The sequence below is a fragment of the Crocodylus siamensis genome, chromosome 1 (assembly GCF_052110815.1).
Source record: "Crocodylus siamensis isolate JL-2025a chromosome 1, ASM5211081v1, whole genome shotgun sequence".
In the NCBI taxonomy this organism is placed as follows: Eukaryota; Metazoa; Chordata; order Crocodylia; family Crocodylidae; genus Crocodylus; species Crocodylus siamensis.
This window is the reverse complement of record NC_143395.1, coordinates 319,772,852-319,787,783: the sequence shown is the minus strand read 5'-3', so window position 1 is coordinate 319,787,783 and position 14,932 is coordinate 319,772,852. Positions and strand designations below refer to the sequence as shown.

At 45.4% G+C, this 14,932-nt stretch overlaps 1 protein-coding gene across 1 annotated transcript in view; it reads left to right on the top strand.

Annotated features, from left to right (window-relative positions):
- Positions 1–320: 320 nt before the first annotated feature.
- Positions 321–14,932, top strand: part of RAP2A (RAP2A, member of RAS oncogene family) — a 37,295-nt gene continuing 22,683 nt past the window's right edge. The window contains exon 1 of the mRNA XM_090023210.1: positions 321–682. Within this exon, the coding sequence (XP_089879336.1) occupies positions 369–682 (314 nt within the window). The 5' untranslated portion in view covers positions 321–368. The remainder of the gene's footprint in view (positions 683–14,932) is intronic.

Genomic DNA, 14,932 nt, shown 5'->3' with positions numbered 1-14,932 from the left:
GGCTCAGCCGGGGGGGAGGTGGGTGGGGCGGGCCGCTGTTTCCTAGACTAGGGGATGGTCACGTGCGCCGAGCCGCGCCCGGGGATTGACTGCGCCAAACCGGCCTGCCTCACGTGGCGGCCGCATGATTGGCTGTCTCCGTGGCGACGGGAGGGGAGGACAGGAGGGGGCGGGGCTGGTGCTCCGCCTCAGCAGCGCCGCAGCGCGAGGAGCCGCCGCTGCAGCCGGCTGGGCGAGCGGGGCGGGGCGGGGCCGGGCGGGCGGGCGCGCGCGGCGGGGGCGGGCCGGGGGCCGGGCGCGCGCGCGCGGGGGGCCCATGGCGGCGGCGGCGGGCGGGTGAGGCCGTTGGGCGGCGGTTGGGAGGGAGGATGCGCGAGTACAAGGTGGTGGTGCTGGGCTCGGGCGGGGTGGGGAAGTCGGCGCTCACGGTGCAGTTCGTGACGGGCACGTTCATCGAGAAGTACGACCCCACCATCGAGGACTTCTACCGCAAGGAGATCGAGGTGGACGCGTCGCCCTCCGTGCTGGAGATCCTGGACACGGCCGGCACCGAGCAGTTCGCCTCCATGCGGGACCTCTACATCAAGAACGGGCAGGGCTTCATCCTGGTCTACAGCCTGGTCAACCAGCAGAGCTTCCAGGACATCCGCCCCATGCGCGACCAGATCATCCGCGTCAAGAGGTGACCCCCCACCCCCCCAGTGTGGCCAAGTCTCATGAGGGGAAAAAAAGAGCAGCGCTGCCTTTCCAAACCAGCCCCATCCATTGCAAAGAAAGGGGAGTGGGGTGCTCATCACCCCCCGACTCTCAAAAAATTTAAAGCAACTTTAAAAAAAGAAAGAAAAGCAAGCCCAATTCTCCTTATCGTAAGTGGACTTGGCAACGCTGTCCCCAGGGCGGACGGGGCCCTCATGCGTGGCCTCCCTGCTCCAGGGGGAGCTGCTCAGTTGCCAGGTCTTAAGTATGAAACAATAGTATCGGAAACTCAGAAACAGTAACTATGAAATTATAGTATCGGAAATTATGGTATTTGCTGCAAAATGATGGTAGGGTAAAAAAATAAGCAGATGAGCTGCTGTCTTTACTTTCTATAGCTCGGTGTAAGTCGCCAGTGAGTGAGTGAGGACGGAGTCGGCAAAGTTGAAGCCTTTCTTTATTTTGAGGCGAGCCGTTGTAAGGAAGCGCTGGTAGCCAACCCTAAAGTCAGTTTACTTTCCCTGAGAGTGACTTGGGTTTTGCAGGTGCTACACCAATTGGCCACGTCAAAAACTACCGTGTGCTTTGAATGCTCATACTGTTATTGATCATGCAAGGGTTGAAATCAGTGTACAGATATGATCATTATCATGCACCTGGCAATGCTGCGGGGGCGCCACCCTCCACCTCCATCTGGGGTGGAGCTGGCGGCTCCTGCTTGGTCCTCAAGGCAGCATGGTGGAAAGTTTGGCCTTTCCTTCCTCAAGGCACCCGCCTAGGAGATGCCATCATCACCACCATGCCCAGTCCCCTGACAGAAGCAGACTGCACTTGGTTAAGCCACTTCTGTGGTGCCCAGGACACGTTGAAAGCAGCGAGGGCTACATCCGGGAGAGTCCAGGGTGGCGATGCTCAAGCCTTGCCTGCACTTGGCGCTTGCCTCTCACCACAGCTGCATTGTTGTTGCAGCTTCCTTCTAGCTGGGGGGAGGTAGGAACTGGTATCACCCGTCTTGTTTTTTGGGGTTGTTTTTTAAAATTTTTTTTATCACCACTGCATTGTTTGGATCTTTTTCCAGCAAGGTTAGATGATTCAGGGGTTAAAATGCAAGCATACAGCAAGGCTGCTGGCGGTGGTGGAGTGTTGCAACCATTTGAGATTTTAGGCGAGCTGCTGGCATAAATGAGGGGACACTTCTGGCCAAACCGTCTTGTGTCTTCCTTTATGAATGGAGAAAGGGAACGTACCATGGAATCGTGTGTTCACCTAGCTAGGAAGGTTAAATCTCAGTTCTGTAACACGGGCGTCTGTTTTCTCTCCATATGTGGACGAAAACACCTTGAAAGTAACACAGCTTGGTCACCAACATCAAACGTCTGCTGCTCTGAACGTAGGAAAGCCTGAGACTGATAAACATGCTTGCAGGATTAACTATGATCACATTTGCAGAAGCTGTCGTTCAAGTTTGTGAGGTACAGGTAAATCTGATTATTGCAGTGACTGGGGAAGCTGTGTTCAAAGTGTGTTGGGGGAAGGAAATAAATTCTGGTATCAGTCGTCTAGGTTCCTCAATATAGCTCCTCTGTATCTATGCTTTATAGCTTGCCACAATGGATTTCTGAAGACTGACTCCAGTTAATGTAGTGGGAAAGTTGGTATGCTTTTAAAAATGGAAGGTAATCTATCAAGTTTGTCTATATTCTGCCATTCACTTTCCGTATTTAAGGGATTTTTTTGTTGTGCTCAAAATAGTAAAATATTGTGGGCCACTTATTTGTTATCCAGTTCCTATTGGATTTGGTTGGGGGAGTGTTCAGTGAAAAAAAGACTTTACAAACAGTGGACATTGCACATACATTTGGAATCTGAAAATGTAGCTCATATTTGTGTAGCTTGTGTCAACCAGCAACAGAGATTCTGCAGTCAGAGCTAAACTGGCTTGCTGTGGATATACAGGAGCAGAATAGAAGGCAGCCCGTATTACCAGTTATATTAACTCAGCATTGGCAAGTGTAGCTCTGTGCATCTCCTCCTTCTGTGTTGCTCACCTACTCATACATCTTTTACTGCACCACTTTTGTTGTATCTGTGCACTGTGGGATAGTTGTTGAGAGAGAGAACCTGGCATTCTTTCCAAAAATTCAGTCCAGTTAATCTAGTCCAGCTGACAACGGTAATCCTAGATCCCTGGTCAGTCATGAAATACAGAACAGAGGACTTGTGTTATGGTTCATAGGGGAAGTGCCAACACTTTAAATTTAAATCACTTTAACTAGAGTAGTTAAAAGTAGCTTAAGGTATTGTTCCTTTCCTTCACAGTCCCTCTGTCAGTTCCTGTGGTTTTCCAGTCCCATTTCTGTGGAGTTTTTTAAATCATTGGGTTTTATCAGTTCTAAGAGTGACTTGAAATAATCACAGACAAAAATGCATTAAGTTGATCTTTAAAAGTAACAAGAGAAACTGGAAAAATGCACCTTTATTCCAGAGTGAGGTGCCACACAAAGTATGGCATTGATATAAATATAATTACACCAATAAATGTCCCCATGAGTCAAGCCCCTAATCTCAGTCCTTTCAGCTTTGTGTAGGAACTTACAAAGACTTGAGGTACCCAATTTTGAAATTTCAGTGCATAAAACTAAGGCTGGAGGCACTCAAACTCATTAAGTGCCCTTTCAATTGATTCTGGAGTTTCCTAGGTGATCCAATCCAAGCAGCCAAGGACCTATCTCCCACCTAAGCTCAAGGAGAAACCAAAAGCTTGGTGGTGTTCTGCTTAAGTCTCTTGAAGAACATGATTTGGGCGTGCTTGATGCATACCAACGTGATTTCATGCAATTGCAGCAGCTTTATTTTTAAAATGTGGCTGAAATACTAAGGGTGTGGTGCCCACCTTTTACATAATGGCTTAGTGCTCAAAGCATTTGTTAAGAAAGAGAAAGCACTCTTGGAAGATGAGTTCAGTGTACATCCTCAACCTGATGTACTTCAGTCCCAAATTTGTGGTTCCCTGAAGAATGTCCCAACTACTAGACTAAAGGCTGGGTTGGGTGATGGCACCTTGGAACCCTTCTGTTAAACCTGTTCCACTGTGGAGAATGAAACCCAAGGTTCATTGAGCCGGAAAGAGGAGACACAAAAAGGGAGCATGACTGGAGACTTAGGCTTAGAATATTCACCTGAAAGAGCATTGTCCTGGATTCTTGTCATTGATGCCAAGACTGTTTGTTTCTATATGTTGTCTGATGGTTATTTGATACTGATTGTGGTAATGGTTCTTAAAGTGGGGATTGGAACCAAGGACTCCCCACTTCCCAGGTGGGTATGCTAACCACTTGGTTGTGGAGTTACATTTTTATCTTCATTCCCTCTGATTCTACTACTTTTGCATTCTTTTTGGCACAGTGGCCATGCTTCAGAAAGATGTGTGGAAACTGCCCCCTCCTGCAGGCTATTCTGCACCCTGGAACTTAGGTCAGTGTTCTGGAAAGTGGGAGATGCAAAGGAGAGCATTGAACCTGGGTTCTCCCTTTTCAGATGTGAGGAACACAAGGAATAGCTTAAGACAGGGGTGTGATACTTATTTGGCCCTGCATGCCAGATCCACATCCACCTTCAGTATCAGCATTAACCCCCACAGCTGCTTGAGCCTCTGAGTCAGCTCAGGTAACTGCAAGGGTTAACATCACTGTTGCTTGTCCTGCTGCCACCAAAACAGATGTGTACTCAGGATTTTGACAGCAGGACAAGTGATGGTACAATGATCAAAATAAATATCCAGCAGGAATCCATACCTGGGATTTTGGTGCAAGGATGAGTCATTGTGGTTTTAACCCACACCACTGTATCTGCTCGGGTGGCCACCACAATGGCACATGGTCCACCACCAAAATCCTGGTCCTCTTCCCCCCCAACAAGTTCACAGGCTGAATCCAATATGTGGGCTGTATGTTTGATAGTTCTGGCTTAAGAGGTAGAGCAGGGATGGGCAAAATGTGGCCCACAGGCTGGATGTGTCCCACCAGGCCATTCTATTTGGTCTGTGGGGCCCCTAAAAAATTTAGAAAATTAATATCTGTCTGTCCTTGGCTTTCTGACATGCAGCCCTCAAGGGCTTGCCAAAACTCAGTAAGCGGCCCTCCGCCCAAAATAATTGCCCACCCCTGAGGTAGAGCATTTGCCTTGCAAGGGGGATGTTGCAGGTTCAAGTCTCCCACTTTCTGGGTGTCATATGAAAGGTGGGTACCTCGTCCTCTGGCTATGTTTAAGAAAATGCAGTGCTTTGCCCGTGTCTCTAAGAGAACGGGAGTGACTGTCCACCTTCAGGAGAGGATACTATGCTGCTCTTTTATACCAAGTGAGCAGTGCTGCTTTTCCCATGGCTCAGGTGCCTAAACTCTGGAGAGGGACAGTATTTCAGACCCGATATCTGTGCTGTGATTCTAATTGTCTAGCTGTAGGCAGTTCCTTGTTTAACATGCAACTGCTTTGGATTTCAGCCTTAGAAGTATTAGCCTGAGACTATTGTGAGTTTGGGCACCCAACATAGGTTTCTAGATTTCCACTCAAGGAGGCCAAGTAAAAAAGTTAGGCATGGCTGGGATAATATGTAGATTCCTAAATCCTATTCTGGGTTTTGGCTTGTCTTCTTCAAAAGTTTACACACATGCTTAACCTTGTTTGTGTATGTGTTGTGTAGTTCCACATACTAAATTGTTTGCAGTCCTGGGTTTCAACACAGACAAGTGCGAGGTGATGCACCTCGGGAGGAACAACCGGCACCATACCTACAAGTTAGAGATCTCCCCTCTTGTCAGCACGGAGGCGGAAAGGGATCTGGGGGTCATCATTGACTCCAAGATGAACATGGGCCGGCAGTGTGGAGAGGCAGTTAGGAAGGCCAACCGCACCTTAGCATGCATCCACAGATGCATCTCGAGCAGGTCCAAAGAGGTGATCTTCCCCCTCTATGCGGCACTGGTCAGGCTGCAGCTGGAGTATTGCATCCAGTTCTGGGCGCCACACTTCAAGAGGGATGTCGACAGCATGGAGTGGGTCCAGAGGAGGGCCACTCATATGATCAGGGGGCAGCAGGGCAGGCCCTATGAGGAGAGGCTGCGGGACCTGAACCTGTTCAGCCTCCAAAAGAGAAGGCTGAGGGGGGATCTTGTGGCCTGTTATAAACTAGCCAGAGGGGACCAGCAGGCATTGGGGGAGTCACTGTTCCCCTGAGCACCTCCAGGAGTGACCAGGAATAACGGTCACAAGCTGGCAGAGGGTAGGTTTAGGTTAGATATCAGGAGGCGCTACTTCACAGTCAGGGCGGCTAGGGTCTGGAACCAGCTTCCAAGAGAAGTGGTGCAGGCTCCTACCCTGGGGGTGTTTAAGAGGAGGTTAGATGAACATCTTGCTGGGGTCATTTGACCCCAGTACTCTTTCCTGCCACGGCAGGAGGTCGGACTAGATGATCTGCCCAGGTCCCTTCCAACCCTAGAAACTATGAAACTATGAAAAGTTTGAACACGAAAAGAATCTTGTACTTTGTGATAACTTTGAAGGACATATGATGTATTCTGTGTATGGGAAGGACAGAGAGAAGCAAGTTAGTGTCAGCTGGCAAGAGTGTATTCATCTCTGTGTAGTCTATAAGTTTTGTCGTTCTGAAACTGCCCCTCCCCCCCCAATAAAGGTCTGTGCAGATTTGCAAACAAAAATCTGTGTGTTCTAGATTATACACACAAACTGTTTCATTTCAGGGTGATCTGGGTTGTTTCTAAAGAAATGTTTTACCTGCAAGAACAATACCAAGTTGTTAGAAAAACAAAATATGGCCCACGGGCTGGATCTGGCCCACAGCGGACCCTGCCTGGTCCAGGCACAGAGGCAGCCTGGGCCATGGCGCTTGCAGCTGGTCTTAACACCCATGTGCACGCAGTGGGGCTGGGGCAGTGGCCAGACTCTGTTTCCTGGCAAGCCTGGTGGTGGTAGTTCCTTCCTGGCTGCCTCTGCTAGACCCAGCCCCAGGGCCCAGGCACCCTGGCCCATCCACCCCACACTCACCGCTGTGGGCAGGGGCTGTGTGAGCAGAGCGCTCAGCCAGGCAGGTAAGATGGGGCTGCAGGCCAGCAGAGACAGTGTCCAGGAGCGAGATGGGTAGGTGGGGCCAGAGAGACCCTGCTCGCTTGGGGTGGTGACAGGGCAAGGCTGGGGCAGAGCCTCAGTCTGCTGCCTGCACACTCCTGTCATGGGGATGGATTTCTTGGGCAGGTGCATGCAGGGAACAGATCATGGTTCTGCCCCAGCCGTGCCCTATCACCTCCCCACAATCTCAGCCCAAACACAGCTTCCCTCCTGGCCGCACACCCTGCCCACATGGCTTCTGGCTGCTGAAGACCTCAGAATTGTAGGGCTATGACAGCTCAGGGCCAGTCAGAGCCTTCGTCCTACAGGGAGGGATTTGCAGGGAACATATCATAGCTCTGCCCTGGTCCTGTGCAGTCGCCATCCTGGGGTCTCCATGAAGTCTGGTCAGGAGCCATGCAGGGATCTGTGTATGGGGTCATGACTAGGATCTTGAGGCAGTGACAGAGCAGGCCCAGGGCAGAGTTGTGATCTGCTCCCTTCATGCCCTTGCAGTGGATCATGGCTCTGCCTTAGGCCCCATCCTGTCACTGCACTGTGACCCTTCCTAGTGATCCTGGCCTCGCCTGCCTGTCCTGCTCCTGAACACTGCTCCCCACTTGCCCACAGCACCATCCAACTCACTAAAGCTCTTTATGTGGGTGTGAGGGATGCTGACTCAGCCTGTGACAGCTCAACAAATCTCTGTGTGGCCCACAAGCCCAAATAATTGCCCACCCCTGCATTAGAACAAGGATTTGCAGTGAGGTCAAAACAAAAAATATCCATGAAGCAAGGATTGGAAGTTGACACACCCTAATCAGTCTTTAAGAAAATAAACTGAGTTAACAGAGTGCTAGGGAGAGCACAGGTGAACACAGATTCCTTTTGTTGGAAGGGATTGAATAGATTCTAACATTAGCAGACTTATCTCAAAATATCATTTACAAGGTTTGAAGGCCTTTGCAGAGAATTGCAGCTTCTATAGAAAATGTAGTTTGTACAAGATTTTGCAGATAAGTCTCTCACTGTGTAGCTACATTTTTGGCTTGTTGTCTGAAGTACTTGCATGGTCCCAGGGCCTTAAGATTGGTTGGTGCTCAAAACTCCAATATCCTTCTTCTGTCTGTGAAGTAGGAAAATACTGCTAGTAATAAAACTACTAACCCTGTTTTATAGATAGTATACCAAGGCCCAGAGAGACTAAATAATTTGACCAAGATAATGCAAGAAGTCTGTAGCAGAACAGAAAATTGAACTGTTCTCTCCCAAATGCTGTGCCAGTGCCTGAATAGTTAGCTGTCTTTTCTCTTATGTTTTGAAGCTGAATCTGGCATTTTGGTTGACTTCAACAAATTAGAACTCATAAGAAACACTATCAAGTAATGAAAAATTAAAGTATGCTTTAAAGTTAATGCAATTTACATCTATTAGCTAGTGCATGGTGTTTTTTTCTTTTGATTAAGAAAAACATCTTACTGTGTTTACTCAAATCCATGATGACATTTTTTCCCCATTGAACTTGGTTGTGGCGGGGAGTCCCTCATCCCTCCCTCCACCCTGCCATATAAGCTTGGTGGGCAGGCAGTTGCTACTTTTCTGACTCCAGCCTTAATCCAGCCTTGAGCTTGGGGTTAGATTTGGAGTTACAGCCTCTGCATCCCCTGGTACCCTCTGCTGCCTACCCTCACACTCGATCTGACATAGTCACTCTGGTCCCTGCCCAGCCACACCACAGCGGCAGTGTTGGTGACAGCTCTGGGGCTGGGGCCAGAGCTGCCACAACCACTGCTTGGCTGGCTTGGGGCCAGAGCAACCATATGCTCTGTGCCCCGTTGGAGCTGGAGGGTAGGCAACAGGGTGGGGGACAAAGGGATGGGCTGCAACTAGAATGGAGGCAAGGGGGTGGGAGGCAGGTGCCACGGCATGCAGTTACTGGAGAGAGTAGGCAGTAGGAGGAGCAAGTGTTACAGTAGACGTGAAGCAGGGGGCAGGTGCCAGGGCATGAAAGCATTGTGGGGGTTGGGTGCCAGGCAACAAGGGGAGCAAGAGTTGGAGGGAGCAGGGGCAGGGGTCAGACTGCTTGACTCTTCTTCCTGCTTTCTTACTGTTGCTTGTCTGCTGCACTGGTGGACAGGGACAAATTTAAGATGACCCTCCAATAATTAGATTTTATACAAATAGAATCTAATTACTAGGGAGTTCTTTTAAGTTCTAAGTCCTCTTGGATTCAGGTAAATACAGTAATTTACAGTAATTTTTTATTATTTGAATAATTGGGAATGACACTGTATAAAAGAAGTGAATTTTCTGATAGGGGAAGTAAAAAAAGACTTCAGTCTCAGCTTTATGAAAACTGAGTTCGACAGTGGTTTTACATGACAGACTAAAGATTTGTAACTTGGAAAAGAATGAAAACAAAACATTTTTAGAATACCGCCTGATACTTAGTTTAAATCTAATTGAAGAAAGTAACTGCAGGGAAATATGGTAAATTGAGTCTATGAAAGTTTTGTGTGTTTAGTTACTTAATGGTAATTAAACCGGATAAGAAGATAATCATGAATTGCTCAAAAATAGGTTTAATTAGCTATTTTCAAAATTGCATGACAATTCAGTGTGTTCTTCAGTGGATGCTCTGCATTTGGCATTCTGTTTTTAAATTCAATCAGCATCTGGCATAATGGGGCCCTGGTCCCAAATAAGAACTATGGGCAGTTCTGTAGCACAGATTATTCTGCCGTGGAGTGCAGCATTTTGTAGTGATTAAACTGTTTAATTTGTGCTTTAGCTCTGCCGTATAATTACTACTTTTTACATTTGGTTAAATTACTAATATTTTGAAATTTATCACTGGATTTTTTTCCATCTTGTTTTGAAATACTTTTTTCCAGCTCTAAGGCTAAAAATAGAAGTTGCCAACGGCTGTTCTGATTGATTTGAGTTGAAACCTGTGACAAAGAGTGGCACAATCCTTTCCACACACAGTCTGTACCTAGAATGAATGGCAGTTAACTCAAATGGGCTGTCATTGTCCTGGCTAAAGGTATTTGCACTTTTTCTTTCGTACGTCACAGGTCCTTAAAGTGGGACAGTGGGTCTGTATGTCTGTAGGATCCCAGGATAGAAAAGGTTTCTTCCAGAAAATATGATGTGTGTTTTTAGCCTAAGTGGCTTTTGGTGGGTTTTTTCAGAGACATGGCATTAAAAGACAAAACCGAAGGCCAAGTTGCATCTTACTCCAACGCCACCCTCAACCCCAAACATATTTAGTGGGAGGAGGGAATGGGAAATCCCTCTTCCCATAAAGCTATGGAGAAAAGTGTTAAAAGGACACAATTCCAAAGTTAAGGGGCTCTCACAGACAGCCCAGCTAAATCTAGGGGCAGCATAAGCTTGCAAACTTCTGCTCATAGCAGTGGCAGCCAGGGGAGTGCTAGTCTCTCAGATGAGTACCTGCCAGGTTTTATAGGTCCAACAAAATTTTTTAAACTATATCCAGAAACTTATAGGGAGATGATAGAGATGAGCATAATGAAACTGCACTCTAGAGATCTCTTTTTTTGAAAGGGGGATGTCTGCATTCTTTACAAACTTTACTTTCCAAGTGAACTTGATGTAGTTGTACTTGAAATTGATTGTAATACTCTAATCCTTTAAGTAAATGGACATGAACTGCAGTAATGTGGTCCACATCTGAAAATAAAGCTTGTGATCTCCTGGTCAAATGACTCACCACTCAGGATAAATCCAGTGAATAAAGTTTTGTTGATTTAAAGGAGCGGTAAAGACGTTTTCCTTGTGATACTGATACGGTGATGGTACTTAAAATTAGTTGCTCCGTTTTGAGAGATTCTCTTGTTCTGGTGGTATTTCTGGTTGAGTACAGGGTCAGAAGGATTCTGCTGGTTGATATAGTGTGACCCCAGTAGCTCTCCTAATCAACCTAGAATTGTTATTGTTCTCGATCACTTGACAGCAGCCTGCGGGGTTCTCCAGAGGAGCAGCAAACCTGACCAGAACCTTGTTAGTTTTATGTAAAGCCCATTATCTGCCAAGTTGAGATCACAGCATTGCTTTGACTTGAAAAACTTTTCTTAGTAGCTGTGAGAGCTTAAACTTTTTAAATGAAAGTCTAAGTTACGCAGAAATAGCTGGATTAAGCACGCATTGGGTAAAGCTTCCTACTCCACTGGTGAGGAAACAAATCAGTTTTTAAAGCCTGTCAAAAAAAACAATTGAATAGGAATCTGGATAAAATTACAATGCACGTTTAATCCAGAAGTCAACTGCTGTCTCAGGGTCTTTGTAATGTAACGACAAACATTCTATCCCTGGCTTATGTAGGAAAGTGTGCTCATACTGCAATTCCTGGAATGCATCTTTCTTAGGTAGTAGCCTCATGCTATTATTGCTAAAAAGGAAAATCCAAAGTCTTTATCAGTATCAATATCTACTGCATTAGCAAGCTAAAGTAACAACCTAAGCAAGTTAGATCTAGGTATAAAATCAAAATGTTCTTTTAACTTTTCCTGTATAGAACCCTTCAAGATTTTATTGAAGAATTTTGTACACCCAGAAAAATGTTTCTGTCCGATACAATGTATAGTTTTGCAGGGGTTAGAACAACCTTTTTTAAAGCTTCTTGTTTTTTTAATGGGTCTTAAATCTGGGATCTCTTTGAATTATGCAACTTTAACTTTTCCTTTAAACATGGTGGCTTATTTCCTCGTGCATGCACGTATGTGTGTGCACATGCACACAAACATATATTGATATATAGTTGTCCATCCCAAATTTTCATCATAGATTAACTGCTGTTATGCTATGGCTGCTTTATTATAAGGGCTTTATAACATTGCTGTCTTCATTTTGCATACACAGAGGTTTTAAATGTTACTGCAACTTGTACATAAATTGAGTCTGGTACTTCCTTAATGACACAATCTCTTCACACAGATTCTTTGCCCTAACTTGATTGCCAAGCTTGGTACAGGCTGGAAGCATGTTGCTTTTACTGCTTCCACATGGGGAGTCTTAGACTATGGACAGGCGTTCCATTTGTGCTGGGAGGAATGCTTTTCTCCTGGCATGAAAAGAAAGCATGCAGCTGTTCAAGTCTTCTGGGTTTTTTTGACAGAAGAGAACCACCTCCAACCAGGAAGATCTTTTTCCCAGGAAGTTTTCTCCCACCAACCTAAATGACTGTATGCCTCTCTTGGAGCCCTGAGGATCCCAAGTATCCCACTGTTTTCTGCTCTGCCTCCCTGCAAGGGCACTCAGTGAGCTGTTGGGAAACCCTGTGAGGACCCTGCTGAGGCTGCTAGAAAGCTAGGGATGTAAATATTGTTTAAAAATTATCTGGGGCACTGTGCAGCTTTCTTTACCTGCTAGACTGTGCCTGCCCTGAGCTAAACAGTAACCAGTAAGCTAACTGGTTATTACTGAGCTTATTGGTTAAACGCTTAATCATTTAACTTTCCACATCCCTATTGAAAGCAGCAGCAGGTCCTGCCACTTGACCAATCCAGGATAGTCCCTGAACTGTTTGTGTAGTGGTGCCAGTGCCCTTCCCTTGCAGAATCCTGGGTCACCCCAGTTCTGTTCAAGTGGGGCTGAAGAGGAGGGACTCAACCTATTCTGGGGAGCCCCAGATATTTCAGGCTTCCCACCCCTTGGACAGAGCTGGGGTGACCTGGGGCTGTGCAGGGGGGAGGGGAGCATCTCCTTGTGGTTTGACATCCTGTGTTTCCCCTGAATGGGTCAGCCTGCAAGGAAAATTCCTGTCCTGCTGATCTGCAGAACTGGCCGGGGGGCTTCAGCCATCCTGAGAGCCCCAGGATGCAGGAGAAACATTTCCCTACAGCTCAACCCCTCTTGTGACCCCTGGGATGGGTCAAACCACACTGCCTCTGCCAGCTACTTATTGACAGCTTGCCCCCTTCCCTGGCAGGGCAAGGGCCATTTGCCAATCATCAGGGTTCTCTAGCAGGACAGAGAGGAACCAAGGAGCAGCAACCCCCCCCCCCTTCCCACCCCACCCCCACATAGCGCTCTCTGGCGGGAGACCTTGCCTTCGAATCATCTTTGTAACTCTCCAGCCAGGGGCCTGAAATGCCTGTATGCTTCAGCTCCAAGTAGTTTCTCCAGCACTAAAAACTTCTTAGTGCTGGAACTAAACACCTGTCCCTAGCCTTAGTTGAATGTCATGTTTTTTTAAACTCTTTCTTTCCTTCAGCTTTTTCCCTTAGAGTTCTCTTGAGGTTTTTTGGTCCCTCACCATATAAAATACCCATCTTGACTCAGGTTTACCTTCTGTGGGGGCCATGAAAATTTTGGGGAAGTTCATTGCTAGGCAGGTGAAACATGCAAATACATGTGCTATGGCCTTTGAAAAGAGGTTTGTTTGTTTTTTAATTTCTTCCTGATTTAGGAAATTTTGGACTATTTTTATCAAGAATATCAGGTAAGCATTACTTTTTTTTTATATTAATGTTTAGCTGAAATTGCTGTAGTTTAAAGTAGAGCTCATTCCTGTCCTGACCCTGGTATTGCTTATCCTCCTACTATCTCTCTAAGCCTTAGTTGCTTCTGTAGCCCTCATTGTTTACAGATGTATGAACTAATATTATAGACGGCTAAAACAGGTGCAGTAGTAGAAGCAGCTTGGCAACTTTTGCAATGAAGGGCATAACATGACTAAAATCATATGGTAATGTTTGAGTTGTAAAACCATTGTATTTATAAGCACCAGATTTCAGAGATAATTGATATTCATGGTTTCTAATGTCTAGTACCAGACAGGATTACTGATCAGGGTAGAATATCATTAACATCATCCTCTCTCTTGATTTGAGTTTCAACATAAATAAGTCTTGCAGTTTGCAAATAATCTTTTTTTTTTAAAAAAAAAAAAAAAAGTCTTGAATCTGCATTGTGTTGTCACCAACATTTAATTTAGTTTTGCCCTTTGTAAGCAAAAGGGCATTCATTCTTATAAGTGTTCTATCTGCTGATCATCACAGTTGACAGCTCTTAACTACTTCTATGAAAATAAACATGACATTCATCCTTTCTTTGGCTAGCATGGACAGGCAAAAAATCTTTATTGTTTTGGTAACAGGTGAGACCCTGAGATGGAATAAAGAGTATGATAACATTTAATTCAAGCTTCAACATCAGTAAGTATATTTTAGATTGAAAGAGTAGTTTTAGGCAAACCTTAAAGAATGGGGGTTGATGAATTCAGTGACAATAAATACACCTCTTTCTGGTTTTCCACAGTAGAATCTAAATTTCAGGTTTATTTGTACGTTAACCAAAGTTGGGGTTAACAATTTGCTTCTGAAGAATTGGAAGTGCCGCTTCAAACACTTTTTATAAAAAAAAAAAATAAAAAAATTGTGTAGGTGGCATGCTGTGTTACCATGTTTGAGGGAAAGTGGAGAAATGATTAAGACTGAAGTGCTAAATTGTCTTGGCAAATAGTGGCTTGTACAGAGATATATGTGGTTATTAAGGTAACGAAAGATTAAAGCTAACTCTGCTTTTGCACATTCACCTTTTTTCATTCATTAGCTCTCTGTTCCCTTCTTGTCAAACTGTTCTATCACAGGTTCTGTCTACACTAACATTTTAACTGTAGCAGTATAAATGCTGTAATCTAGACACTGTTTACATTAACAAAGTCGATTCCATGCATTTTTCCTGGTCGATCATCTGGTTTTAGCAGCTCTGTTGTCTGAAGTTCTGTGCCTAACCTGGGGTTTAAAAGTGTGATATTGGCATGTATAAAATCTTTTAAGCTGTAATTTTACATGGGTGGCACATTAGTCTGCACTAGACTTCAAACATTTTGTTAACATTACACTTTAAATTCTAGTTTGACAGTGTCAAGGTTTATCTGTGTAAGAAACAGACTGGGGACAACCCTCTTTTTAAAAGAGAGTTGATTAATGTATTTTTGAAGTGACACTTGACACCCAGTTTAAAAGCTGTTAAAACTATCTAAAATTCTTGTCTATCTTGTATAACCAGCGAAGTTACATTAAAGCATTTTAAAATATTAGGTTGTTGGGCCACTACCATGTGATTGAATAAAATCATTAATGCTCAT